This window comes from Excalfactoria chinensis, chromosome 14, assembly GCF_039878825.1.
Source record: "Excalfactoria chinensis isolate bCotChi1 chromosome 14, bCotChi1.hap2, whole genome shotgun sequence".
Classification (NCBI taxonomy): Eukaryota; Metazoa; Chordata; class Aves; order Galliformes; family Phasianidae; genus Excalfactoria; species Excalfactoria chinensis.
In genome coordinates, this window is record NC_092838.1 from 6,415,442 (window position 1) to 6,429,781 (window position 14,340).

A 14,340-nucleotide genomic window follows, 5' to 3' on the forward strand; every position below is an offset into this window, starting at 1 on the left:
GGAGAGGGAGTATGGTTCTCCTCCTTCAAAATAGCCTCACAATCTCTGAAAGCTTCAGGGATCATTTAGAATACTCATTGTTCACCTGTTAATGAATCTGAAACTTCTTAATTGGAAAAATATCTTCCTGAGTCAAATAATGGTCTGGTAGGACCTACTGTGCTGTTCCAGAGGACTCCAGCGGCTGAGGTTGGTTCTTACAGGTTTGGATGAAGAGGAGAATAATAAAATTGGAGTTTAGATGGTTATTAGGATCTCAGAAAGCACTCACTGAAATGTCTATGGAAACTCATACTCCAATGATTTCACATTATCAATAAGCAGAATCAGAAAACATCATGTCCTGTAAGCTGGGTCACATCATCAGGTTCTTCTTCATGGCTGTAAGATAAATGTTAATCCCTAACAGCTTATCCAAAACAACTTACCTCTAGGAAAAATGTGGTTTATAGTCATCTATTTCTAGTTCCATTGCTCAGTATCCGAATGCTTTTCAGATTTATTTATTTTTTTCTAAAAATATTACCTTCTTTGTCTGTATTACTTTTTTCTTAGGTAATGCAATTATCTACCTAATGTCTTTAAAAGAACATGGAAATAAATGAACAGGTGAAAGGAACTATATTCTACCTAACCCCTCTTCTTTTGAGAGGAACCTGTTCTAAGTTTTAATACTCTTTTGATTTGGGGATGAGATCAGGTGCTTGGTGAAATGTGCTGAATTCATCCTTCATTATGCTATTGTAACTGGGACAAAACCTTTAATCTAAAAATATATTCCCCTTACTTGACTTTTCAAATTTTGTGTTTTTATAAACCGATGCTTTGCAAGCATTGCTTGGTTGCTGAGACCCAAAGTGGGACACAATATTCCACTGCTTTAAGTACTCATAAAGGCATGCATCATTTTCCATTATTTTCTTACTGAGGGAAGTGCTACAGGGACAGGAAGGCAGGTGGGTGGAGGATGGGGAACATGATCTCCTGTGAGTTTGGGGAGAAAATGCCTGCTCAGGTAACTACAGGCATGTTGTACTGGCAGGTTCACAGCCCGAGATTCCCTGACAGGTAAGGTAGAGCCCCCACGATCTCTCAAGTTGTGCAGCATGGTGTTGATGTCTTCAAAAGCCTTCTCTATGTGTTTTGTGCCTGTGTGAAGATTGAAGTGAGGACAGCAAGATCCATTCCCTGCTAATGAGTTCAGCATTTAAGTGGATAAAACTTTGCTAACCTGCGTTGTGGTGGTAGGTGGCTGTTAAATTAGCTCCTGTTGAATTGGTAATGTCAAGATGTCAAAGAATCCATCCAGTGTATGTGAATTTAAGATCTGCACAGAGCTGCTGAATGTGTGCTGTAGGATAAAGTCTCTGCAGGTGATAAAGTGCCATCAGATAGCCTGAAATGCTTTTTTTTTTTTTTGTCAAAACCGGGTAGAGGAAATCATCAGTTCTTCTTGCTAAAGGTTAAATATCTGCTTCTCTTGCTCCAGTAATGCCAAAATGTCACGTTAGAGCACTTCTATTGAAGCCTCCACCTTCAGAGTAGCATTCCTTTCCCTGATTGCTGTGCCACTACATGGTGACCTTTTGGCATTAGACTCCTGGATACAGTTTTTGAGATGCACAAATGAGGTTGTGTCTCTCACTGTGCACTCTTGACATACTTCCTTTTATCCCTAAATCTATCATATATTGCAACCAGTGTTTTTGCTCTTGCAAAATGCATTTGCTGCCTTTCCAACAGTGGTATCTATGATCTCTAAAATATATGCTCATGTTTAATCCTGCCTTAAGCAGCTACAAGGTTTTTTGTTGGTTTTTCTTTTTCCCCTCAAATCAAATGAGAAATGCTATTTTGCTACTCATAAATGAATCTATTTTGCAGATGATGTCATTTATTCTTAAAAGCAAAAAGCTGGAAAGTGGTGGGGTTTTTTGCAGAATGCTTTGAAAATGAGCTCTATATCTAAAATCCATTTTATGAGACAAAGCTTAAATAAGTGTTCTTGGGGATGAGGAGAATGAAAGGGGAGAATACATATGATTGTAACAAGAAAATAACTCTAAATATTGTCCTTTGAAAGGACAGAACTGGAGCCTTAGTAAGCAGGTGTCACGCTCTTTGTAATAATCTTTTCAGAATAAACAAGAAGGTGCACATTTAGGTTAAAAGACACTTCAAAAATAATGTAAAAAATCATAAAGAAACAGCTGTCTACAGCAAAATGCAGAGCACGCTAATTGCTGTGATTCATGTATTCTATGCGTTCTGTTCTTATGTAAGTCAGACCTGATCTAGAGTAACTATGCACAGGTTTTCTATTGCAGTGAAAAGAACATATTTGGAGTGTAAAAAAACATAAGGAAATGAGAGTGAGAAAAATAGATTCTGAAGTTAACGTCCTGAATCTGACAGGTGAACCCTCCTGTTTCAGCAGGAAATTAATTTTGCTGTAGATATTGCATGTTTGGATTTACTATTTTTCGCATTATTTGAAAAGTGGAAAAAGTGACTTCAATCTTGCTCCAATTCCAATGATTCTCAATGCAAACACAATATTATTTGTTCCGTAGACATCCGTGAATGACAGTAAAGAACAATGAAGAAAAAAATAGGACTGCATAAAAGCATCCGTCTCATTTTCTGAATACTGCAACACAGGTCGTAGTAGGACACAAAGTAATTGAAAGAGGTTGATTTCTGGTGCGCTTGATTACTGCTCTGTGTCTGCAGAACTACTGAACAGATTGTCATTTTAGATTATTCCATTTTCTTTCCATCAGAGAAACAAAATCCCTGAAGGATCGTGTAGTTGGCTAAGGAAGCAAAATAACATTTTCCAAATGAATGATACTTTTATTCTTGAGGAAGAAGCCGTAACTAATAAAGAGGCATTTTCCTAATCCTGCTTTTCAATTTCCATCACATGAATTTGGTGAAAAGTGTGTGCAAATGGAAAATGACTTACAGTGGAAAGCTGTTTTCAGCTTTTCAGAAACTATTCTTCTGTACTTTTGCCTCTAAGCTGAATTTTCTTTGCACAGGCATTTTTTTGAATGTGTACAGCAGCACTTTAGAGAATGAGTTTTTGAAGTAGCTATTTTGTTTTTTCAACTCTTACGCTTCTTGGTGACTTGTAAATGTTTAGGTACAAGACTGTCCACATTTCTTTTTCACAGATCTCACACTTTAAATTATTGCATTTGGTTATTTTAGAACTATTCGAATTCACAATTTTCTAACACCAGCTGTTCTCTTATGCTGTATGAGCTAAAATTCTCCCCACCTCCCAGTCTTCTCTGTATTTGGTAAGTAATGAAGGACACTTGCCTTTGTAAACTTTCTTACATAAATATTCCAAAATCTTTATTTTCTCTCTAACTCAGGATTATTGCAGTTGTTCGGAGGAATTCCACAAACCTGCCAGTTGCTCTGTTAAGTCATAAGACTGTAATCCTGTTCCTCTATGTTTATCAAAGAAGCCTGCCATGTTTGGCTAGTCCACAGCAGCTATAAATCTTTACTCCAGTTTATATTGTTCTCTTCCATCTTCTTCTAATTCTTAGCTGTTTATTTAAACCTACACAATGTGAGAATGCTTTTCACCCCCTGAAGTGGCTGCACTGGAATTACAAGTCAATTGATTCATCTTTACCTGCCTGAGGTTTGTGCACGGCTCTGAGTCTTTCAGGCTTTCTGTCTTATCCTGGAGCTAATGCTCACTGCCAACCTCTGCAAACAACTTGGAAAGAGTCACATTTTTCGACTTGCCTAGATTTTGCAGCCTCAGTTTTCATAAGCCTGTCTTGAGAAAATACTTAAAGTCATTTGAAAATTCTTCCAGCCTCAGTGTGTCAGGAAGTCTACCTTCTCATGATGGAAGAGGCTGTTTGCCCTCACTATGAGGGTTTCATTTGTGGCTTGCTCCCTGCCCACACTCCAGGGGCACATCATGTTCTGAAACTGTGCTTTGCAAGGAAAAGTGCTTCTGTAATCAGCACGTGGTGAAGAGATAATTAAGCCTTGAGAGGCTATAAGATTTATGTTGGAAATCGAGAAAATATATTCTGAAAATGAACTTGTATTTGTAGAAAGCAAGACTTTTTCAGGGCAATCAAAAAATTGATTTACAGCTCAGGCATTGGGCAGCAAGAAGCCTTCAGCTCTCAGCCTCTGTCAGAAAAGTACCTCATGGCTTTAAATCAGTTTACATAATGGTATTTTTTTGTGACCTTCTAGACATAGCAGAGAGAAAGTCCCCCAAGGTAAAGCTGTCTGTGTCTTCCTCACTGCACCCACTGCAACTGATGCCATGCTGCATGGGGAAGCTAGAAAGGGTCTGCAGCCAGTGAGCAAAATTGTGTCATGCTTTTCTGTCCCAACATGTTCCTCAACTGCTGGAAAGCAAGCTGCATATAAAGAGAGTGATTTCTTAGGCAGAACAAAGCAGGGCTCTGAAAGCATGAGATCTAAGTATGGTCATTGTCTGCTGAAGATTAGCAACATTATAAGTGCCTTAAGAGAGTGGCAGAGGTATTTTCTTTGTTCTTTCCCTTGTGTGCCTACTCAGAACGCTGTGAGGCCTCATGTTGCAGGCCTCATGCATGACCTCCTCCCCAGCCATCCCACTTCTGTTGCCCTTGGCACTAGGCTTCCATATTTCAAATACAGGCTGAGATTGTGACACATCACTTTCCAGATGCTTAAGACTTGATTTTCCATATTAAATTATCCTTTCTAAAGAAGGAGCAGTCAGATTTTTGACATTCATGGGCTTGAACTGGGAATTAAGTCAACTGAGATTTAGAGGAGAATGGAAAAAGAAAGGAAATCATGACCTGGCTATTTCTTCTAGTGGTGGCATGAGCCACCTGTCATTTCTTCAAATTAACTATCTCACTAAATTCGATTTGATGACTTGGATGGTGACCGTTGAGTAGATATCATCAAAAGGGAGAAATAAAAGTGCAAAAAGAAGTGAGAGAAACTTTGCTCTTCACTTTTTCATTGCACCCAGAAACCTCATTCTTTTCTGGTGTAACAATAGACAGATACATTTTTTTTTCTCCAGTGTCAAAGTTCTGCTATCTGACCTGCAAAAGTTAGGCTTTTGTATCACTCTGTTGATTAAATATTTAAGAACAAACATTGAATTTTGTGGTGTATAGGAGTGTTTTTCTCTGTCAGTAGCCAAAATCTGATTTGCCTCCATCTTGCTCTGATCTGGGAACATAAATGAAAAGCTCTATCACTGAATAACAGCTGAAGATAAGCGACAAGTGTGACTTCAAACCCTGAACAGCTGCAGAATTCACAACTGGTACAGACTGTGTATGGATACAACATAACTGAAGTTGATGCCCTTGTATGTGTTTGTGCCACGGTGAATTTATTTTTACATATTCCCTTTCCATGAAGACAGGACCCAACTGTTTATAAACAGCATTTTGCCAGGCTCTGTCATTTGCATCCCTTCAGAACATTTCAGCATTGCGCACTAGCAACGTATTGCAGTTCTTTGGAGGCAGAGCACAGTGGGCTGAGGTGCCAGGAGGGCAGATGGGTGGTGAGCCTTCCTTCCACAGCTGGGCAGCCAGCTGTGTGCTGTGTCCTCCCCACTCCCCTGACTCCTAAGGGATGTTTTAAAGAAGTAATAACTTATTTAGTTCATAATTGCCTCTGTATTCTGCTAGGTTTATTTTTTGTTTTTTAGGTTTTTTTGTGTTACACATCTTAAATATTTTGGTTACAGATTTAGGGTAGTAATAAAAAACAGGTAATACCTAAGTTTTATCTTTTTTCTTTTACATATTGTGTATTAATTTCTGTAGGTGTGGAGTGTCTTTGATTGAGTTTTCTGCTGGCAGGTGAATGCCTTTCAAAATGGCCTCGTCTGCATATATGTGCACTTTTATTGGCTTCATCTGTGAAATAGCCATGCCCAGTTATACCTTACTCTTGCTTAGTAGTACTTCTTAAAAATTATCCGTGAAAGGTACCATCTCGTTTCCTTTCCTTATCGATTTTCTGTTTCCCTCTGTTTTGCTGTGTTAGCTGTATATCTTCAAGAATCGGATCGTTCCATTCTTACATTGTAGGTAGGCAAACTGAAAGACCTGAATTTTTCCACAAGTTCTTTTATTCCTGCTGTGTTTCAGGTACACCAATAGTATATTTGGAACTTCAAATGATAAATAAATATTTCTGATAACTTTAAAGTATAATTTAATAGCTCTGTCAGATATGCTTCGATGTCTCACTCTGTTTTAGCAAAGACTTCGTTTCCACCTCATTGTTTATTTTTGGAAAGAAAGATAAAGAGTGTATTAGGAAGACTGGTTAAGCCACAATTTCCGTCTTATTCATTATGTAATAATTGAATTAAACAGTTCTTGTAGGTTTTATTCTATGTTCTCTGTCATCATTTATATTGTATTTGGAGATAATTTTGCATCTCAGTGTCTTTATTATCCATGCTGGGATGCAAAGATACAAAGATAACAGGGCAAGACATTCTGTAGCTTGCTTTCTCCTGCTCTCAGTATTTTTTAACCGCATCCCTTAAAATAGAAATGCAAAACTATGTGTCCTACTTTCCCCTCACTAAAATAGATGCCTTTTGTTAATTTTAGATACAGCAGAGCAGGATATGTAATTAATGATATCAAAGAACCCATATGATATTCAGCAGGGTCCTAACATCAAGGACAAAAGAAGTCTGACAACAGCTGTCCCTAATGATTTGGTTTGTAAAATGTTTTCTTTTATTTCAGGAAGTTGGATGCTTTCATCTATGATGCAGCAGTGCTGAATTACAAGGCTGGAAGAGATGAAGGCTGCAAACTTGTCACGATAGGCAGTGGATACATCTTTGCCACTACGGGCTATGGAATAGCACTTCAGAAAGGATCGCCTTGGAAGAGACAAATTGATCTAGCCCTTCTTCAATTTGTTGGAGATGGTAGGGAGCAATCTTTATTCTTTGCTTTCCTTTCCTTTTTCTGTATATGCGAAGTTAATTCAGTTTTAATAACTCTGAGAAGTATATTGATTTTCTCTTATAGCCTCTATGGAAAAAAAAAAACATTGTATACAAATGAGTAAAATATTTCTCAGTGCACTTAGACAGGAATTCTCTTCCACTCTGTTTTAACTCACCTCACCTCCTAGGACACTTGCATCTATTTTCAGAGTTTCCATGTCTATTGCAAAATAATGTTGATCCCAATGGTAAAAAGCATTTCTGAATTTATTTATTTTCTTTTATTTTTTGTCTGTGAGCAAAGTTATCTTTCAGCGTGGCCAAGATAGCTCTTCTATACCTGTCTTGTAGGTAGAGGAATTAATGTGATTATTCTCACTGACAAGTTCTTCGAGATCTTCCTTATGGCAAGAAGAGAGAAAGACTGACTAAAACTCTGGCTGACTATAACTTGTCTTAAAATCCTTAGACTGTAACTGACAAAAGCCTCCCTCAGATCAGTATGGTGCGTTACATTCTGATTTTGAGTTTTTTACGTAGATACATATGTTAACTTTACATTTCTTTGACTGTAAAATAGAGGGTTTCATAGGAGGAGAAATGCACTCTTAAAGCACATCATAGAGTAAATTTTTGTATTAGAGCACAGTTTAAATTGTCAAGTGCAGGACTTTAGCATTGTGGGCTCCTGTTCAATAAAAAACAACAAAAATCCTTTAGACACTGATTTTCAAACTGGAGACAGTGAGTGTGTTTGTCTTCCAGTGGATTTTCTTTCTATTATAAGACTAAATCTCTGAAAGAGACGTAGTCATCATTACTGATGGATTTGGTCTGGTTTATAAGGAGAAATACTAGTGTCACCATTATTGATCTGTTGGATTTAGAGAGGCTTATGGAATAAACATTGCTTGCTTCTGCTAAGTAATGAATATATCACCCACATTGACTAGGTTTCAAGCAAAGAAATACTCTTCTATGTAGTAGGAATTCTTCGCTTTCTTTCTTTCTGAAGTCTTCGCTTTCTAATTTCTGAGTACTTTGTGCATAAAATATTTTTTTCTATTTTTGTAACAGTATTAAGAAGTGTTAGGTGCTGTAATTCTGACCCTTTGTAATAGGGAAACAGAATCACAGAAGTGAAATTATTTGTCCCAAACTAAAGAAGAAAAAGCTGGCACAGCCAGAAAGGGGATCTGAGGTCTTTCTCTTTTATGGGCAAGCCCCTCTAGATGTTGCCAGAGCATCACTGTGACTGTGATTCTTTTCACCTTGCTTTTTCTTCCTGTTTACTCTTTCATTATTTTTGATAACTTTCTCATCCAACAAGAAGAAATGAAGTGCCAGGGAAATAAAATGAATGAAATAGAAGGTAAACTATTTCAAGCTGTTCCATTAAAAAAACAAAACAAAAACCTAAAAATGGTAAATTTTATTGGTAATACTTTTGTACAGATCACTTTGGCTCCTGGTTATAGGGAATAAACAAAATGGATAGGAATGAATAGGGAAAAATCTTATCGTGTATTTATGCTTTGACCTGTGAACTTACATAGCATGTGAATGTTTATCTCCCCAAACCATTTTTAGTAGCTGAAAATAAAACAATTGGGTTGTCTACAAAACCTGATTAGAGCTTCCATAGAAACAATTTACAGAATAGCATTTGATACACATAGCTTGTCATGATTGAGAGTCTGTCATGAAAGTTTTGCTCCCATGTTCAACAATGTTTAGATTACTTCAGAAGATAAGCAAAAGCTTTATATGCACAAGCCACAGAGATTATGAAGGGGACATTTTTTGTGTGGTATTTTTCAATACCTTTAGACAGCATTCTGAACAACCCTTGAATGCTAAAGTGATCACTTTCTCTTTTAACAAATCTCTAACCTTGTTCAAACTGTTTGGGCACTATATAAGATGACAGCGGTTGGTCATATACGATGGGAATGATTAGGTATGTTTCTTTTAGTCCCATAATTCTTTACTGCATCATCTCATTTCACTGCATCATAGATATGTATGATAATTTTCAGAATTATATATATATGTAAATAGATTAATGTTGAGGTTGAAAGTTCTTCTACTGCTTTGTTAAGTATACTATAGGTGAGCTGAAACAAAACACCAGGAAATTAAATGTAAAGAATTACTGCCTAGAACTCTCATGACCTGATATTTGTAAGCAAGGTCTAACTTCAGTAGTTTGATGAAGAATCTTTTTTGCCATGAACTTATATAACTCTGTTTTGATGAATCAGAAGGGATAAATTCAGAGTTCAGGCCAGCGTCATTTTGCTGTATCACTAAAAATCGCTTTGAAGTTTTCCAGACTAAAAGCAAATATGTCTGGGGGGAAAGTTTCATCTTAGGATGAAACTCCTGGGAAATCCGTGCTGAAGTCTGAATGAGGTTGGTTAAGTAAATAAGCATACAAAATGAAAATAGAAATACTTCTTTCACATGTGTTGTCTCTGCTGATTTTATTATGCCTATAAAGCAACAAAGTGGCAGTATTGAATCATTATTTGGTATATGTAATAGAATATTTATTTCTATGGAATAGTTTCATTTAATGACTATAAATCATAAATTCATAAATGTAAGAAAAATCCTAATTAGTTGAAAAGATGCACTTTATTGATATGATTGCTATGTTAAGGAGTGAAAGAGAGAACCTTTTGGATGATACTTGCTATATATTTGGAGAAGACCATGTTATTCATTTAAAAGATTTCTTTAAAAGATTAGAGAGATATAAAGAACAATTTCATTTCTTTTTTTATATTTACCCCATTCTGAGATCTTGAAATGCATTTTCAGAACCTTCTGTTTCCTATGTAGGACATGGGTTTGTGTTAGATATAGCTTAAACCTTAAACTGAGTGAATTATTTGTATCTACATGAGTTGGGTTCTGATGATGAGGACAGCTCACTGGGTGGACAGATTATACTGCCAAATGACAATTACATTGGTAAAGTGGAAAGAAATCAGTCTATAGGATGCCGCATTTATTATACTGATAAAGAGGAGAGGTGGGGAAGGAACATGGGAAGGAGTTGCCCACAAATTTGAAGAATAGAAAATACCTGCAAACACAGTTATCGCCAAACTGTTTGGTCACTTGGTCTATGCAAGTTTGTATACATCGTGCACTTCATTGGAAGTTGAGATAAGTATGCATTTGTTATTAATAATGCTAATTACTTTGGATCACTGAGCCTTTTTAATATACTGAGTTAGGAGTTTCTTTTTCTTATATAAAGGATACAGGTGAAGCAAATTACTGAGTGAATTTCCAGTTTTGTTCTGACTGTCTGTAAATCACATCTCATTATCTGCGCAGAATTGCAACTGACTATTAGAATCTGTGCTTTCATTTGAAATAGTGGATCATCAAGGTAATTCTCTAAGGTGCTGCTTCTGCTTTTTTATTTACTTAATTATTTTTTTTGCTTCCTATAGTCACAAGAGGAGATTTTCATTTTTTTTAACTGAGAAATAAAAATGTTTCTACTGACACACAGAGGACTGTTCCTCAGTCTTCTGCTGATAAATAGAAGCACTCAAAAATTCCAAAGCAACAAAAATGATACAGCTGCTGAGAAACAGCACCATCAGTTTGTTTGGATCTTTCGCCCACAACAGCAGCGATGTGTCAGAACAGAGATGTTGTGCACTGGGGAGTTGCACGATACGTGCTTTGATTTCTCTTATAAACCTCTGTAAGGAGCAGCTGGGAAGGCTGACATGTCCAGTATCTAGCATGTTACCTTAGAAGCTGTCAACTGCTTTTCTAGTGTGTTAGCTTGCAGTTTGATAAGTTCCACGTATGCTCAAACACACCGACTGAGTAATTCAACAAGTCTATAACTGTTAAACTGCTGCATGGCACTCATATTCCTCCAGCCTTCAACATTACAAACCTTCAGCCAGCTGCTCTAGCTTGGGCTGAGTGGTGTGATGTAAAGCAAAGCTGTACTTCAAAAAGTATACTGCAGAGTGCCTTGCAAGATGTCACTCTGAAATATTCTGCAGTGTCATGTGTTTAGGGTTTGGAGCAGAATCGCTTTTGTTTCTCTTTTCTGTCTTTTGCATTTTTGAGTAAATGAGATTATTGCACTGCAAAAGACAAAGTTGCTTTGGGATTAAGAGAGTAAAAGGGCTTCAGAGAGTGGATAGGATGGCAGGAAGCCTTTAGCTGTGTAGATAAAAGACACATGCATGTAGAAATAGCTGGAAATGGGAGACCGAAAAATGTCACATAAAGAGGGCGAGTATGGAGAGGAGTGGGAGAATATCAGCCAGTTGGCAAGATGGAGCTCTGAGTGCATGTGAGGGATTTCTAACCTGTTGTGCTACCTGCAGGCCGTGAACTCAGTTCAGAGATCTAGGAAGAGATCACCAGGAAAGGAAGAACAGATTGTATAGCTGTATTAAGCCTACAACCCTTAAAGCAGTAACCTTTAGAGCAATTAGAGACACAAAGATGTAAAGAAGAAAACTGGTTCTGGTTTAAATTTCTTCAGAGTCTGTTATCCCCTTCCTAATACCTTTAAATTCTGGTTAATCTTTATGTGTTTTTTGGATAGCTTAATGCACCAAGAGTTATTATCCTGCTTCCCACTCCTTACGGGCAGTAGGTAATTGTGGAAATAAGATTTGCCCCCGTACATCTGGAAGAGGAAAGCGCTTTCCTATTTTTTTTCTTCACATTTTAGCATAAACCTTCCAAATATCAGTTATAAGGAAGTGTAGCAGAGTGACTCATGCTGGCTGTTAAAAACCGAGAAGGAAATACGTATGTGATTATATGGACATACTTTCAGTGCGTGCTGCTTAGGCAGAATACACCCACAATCCCAGTGATTTTCTGTTTATATATTTAGTGTCCTCCTTAAGCAGTGGGTGGAACAAATGTGACTGGAGAGTGTGAGTGTATAAGAGGAGGCTGTTTGTGTAGCTGAACAGGAGTGAGAGGGATTGTAATATTGAAAGTCGTGCTTAACGGTTTTGTTAATTCATCTGTCACTAATAGGGGCATGCAGAGCACAGTCATTAACTCACTATAAGTTTATCACTATCAGTCATCTGTGTTCCTCTTAGTACATTTACAAGGGGAAATAACTCAGAAAATTCCCATGGTAAGAGATTGTTTTTGGGGTTCCGAGCTGAATTCAAGAGGTCGTGATGCTTTTATATAATATCTTACATGCAGTGCACTGTATGGTTCACATAACTAGGTCAGATTGAAACTGATGAGCTTATTGAACCAAACACACATCAACCCATTTGGCTTCTGACTCCTCTGTTCAGAGTAAAGAGCTTCTTACACTGGGATCTGCAGATGATGGAGTGCTGCCTTCCTCCTCCGGTGCTGGTGGGAGCTGACACCAGAGTGTCTGTCTCCAAATTGAAAATGGTCCCCTTTGTCCACTGTGAAAAGCAGATGATTGTGTGAGTGCAGCCACTGAATTCTGAACCTTATGCCCTACATTTACCCAATGCAAACATACGTATTTAACCCCTTTATTCAAGATCTACAATTTGTATATGTTGATTTTCTTTATTCTTTGCATGCTTGCTCCTCAGGCTGAGGAGAAAAAACTCAGGTTAGCACTATTTGCAAGTTACCAGCAGCCTCTGGCTTTGCATGCTCTGCTGTCACATGCACTGTGACCTGTGCCACAGTGACCTCCTCCTGCACTGCACCTCGTGCAGTCCTGGGGTGTGCTGAAACCAGAGGGCTGCTGTATATCACCAATGGAACAAAACAAAGTTCCATTATTATTGGAATCCAGAAGGGATATGAAATAGATTTCTTTTCTCTTTGTGTAAGAATAATTAAATAGATTAAAATTAAGGTAAGAACTTGATGGAAAAATTCCCCCAGAGTAGGTAAGCAAGTAGCTGAGGCAGCCTGTGAATCATCAGTGATTATCTCCAGCATTCCAGGGAGGATGGGAAGAAGCCTATGGGGTTAAAGTAGAGTGGAAAAACACCTGACTTCCAAGGAAAAAATTAATAACTCAGTGAGCTGAATAGGCTTGAATGCATATAAAAAATTAAAACACAGTGTTTAACATTTTGAACACTTGAGCATAATAAGAGAATCAGAATAAAGCGGTAGATTTTTCACTTACAGATGTTGTAAGATTATTGTAGGTTGCTTATCTGATAGATAGGTTTTTGCAGAGAGTGTGGCAAAGTCAAATAACCAAATTGTAAATTTTTCACAAGGCACATTCCTGTTTCCTTTTCCACTTAGTCGGGGCTTTGACTGTCACTGCTGTTTGCAAATAGCTGCTTATTCTTCCCTCCCATAACTTTGATTTAATGGCTTCTTGACAGGCATTTCTCATGTGTAGAGTCAATTCCAAAGTTGCATCTCTGTAGTTATTATCTCTTCCATTTCCCTCCATCAAACACTCTGTCCAAATTTCTGCTAGTGTCTGCTCCCCACCGGGAGCTGGCTGAAAGCGGCACAGCTTCTAAAAGCATGCAGCGCCTCGGACTTGCGTGTGATGTTTTGGACTGCCACGAGTCTGTGGTTAGTCTGGCTGTGCTCCCATATCACGCTGAAATCCGTACCAGGTTTGGCTTGCTTCCCAAGAGTGAAGATCAAAGAAAGGAAATCATGCTTCAATTTTGGGGTGGTTCTACCAGGCTGAAGCTCTCCCCACAACTGCACTGGCTGAGGTGGCGCTTTTTGGTGCTGCTTAGCAATTCTGGGGAGGAGGGTGCAAGCACTGTCTTGTGTTTGTGGGCAAAGAGATGGAGGCACTACCAGGGCTGCAGTAGCACTTCTGATGTCTGTTATTTATGAACTATGGAAGAGCACAATTGCTTTAGCATCAGGAAGATACAAGGTTAGATTCTGCACTCTCTGTCCCTTTTCTCCATGCTCATATCCTCAGGAAGAAGGGGGAGAAGATGCTCAGGTGCCATTCAAGTTTCAGAGGTCCCATTTCCTTTACTATAGTGGGGCAGCAAGTTAACTTTGTAACTTACTTTTAAAGTAAGTAGAAAAGAAGGTTATGTTATCATCATTTTTGTTCTCTTTTTGGATGTAATCTTAAAACTTTGTGCTTGTTTATTTCTGGCAAGTTTTTAACTAGGGAGCTATTTGAGTGATAATGAAGCATTTTTTCTTTTAACCAAGTAGGAGGAACACATCAGACAAACGTTGAAAAGCTGTTCTTTCCCTTAAAAAACAGATGAAAAAGTTACTGCCAAACTAGTTTTCTGTAAGTGAACTTGGAGAATGATGGCTTATGTAGGCTTGGGGTTGTGGGGCTTTTTGTTTGTTTCTTTGCTTTTGATAAATAATGTGATTATCAGTATGTGTGCTTC

General features: G+C 37.9%; 1 protein-coding gene across 6 annotated transcripts in view; it reads left to right on the plus strand.

Moving 5' to 3' along the window:
* Positions 1-14,340, plus strand: part of GRIN2A (glutamate ionotropic receptor NMDA type subunit 2A) — a 139,509-nt gene that overhangs the window by 108,015 nt on the left and 17,154 nt on the right. For all 6 annotated transcript variants that reach the window (XM_072348747.1, XM_072348752.1, XM_072348748.1 and 3 more), the window contains one exon: positions 6,774-6,961. In XM_072348747.1, coding sequence (XP_072204848.1) covers positions 6,774-6,961 — 188 coding nt within the window. The remainder of the gene's footprint in view (positions 1-6,773; positions 6,962-14,340) is intronic.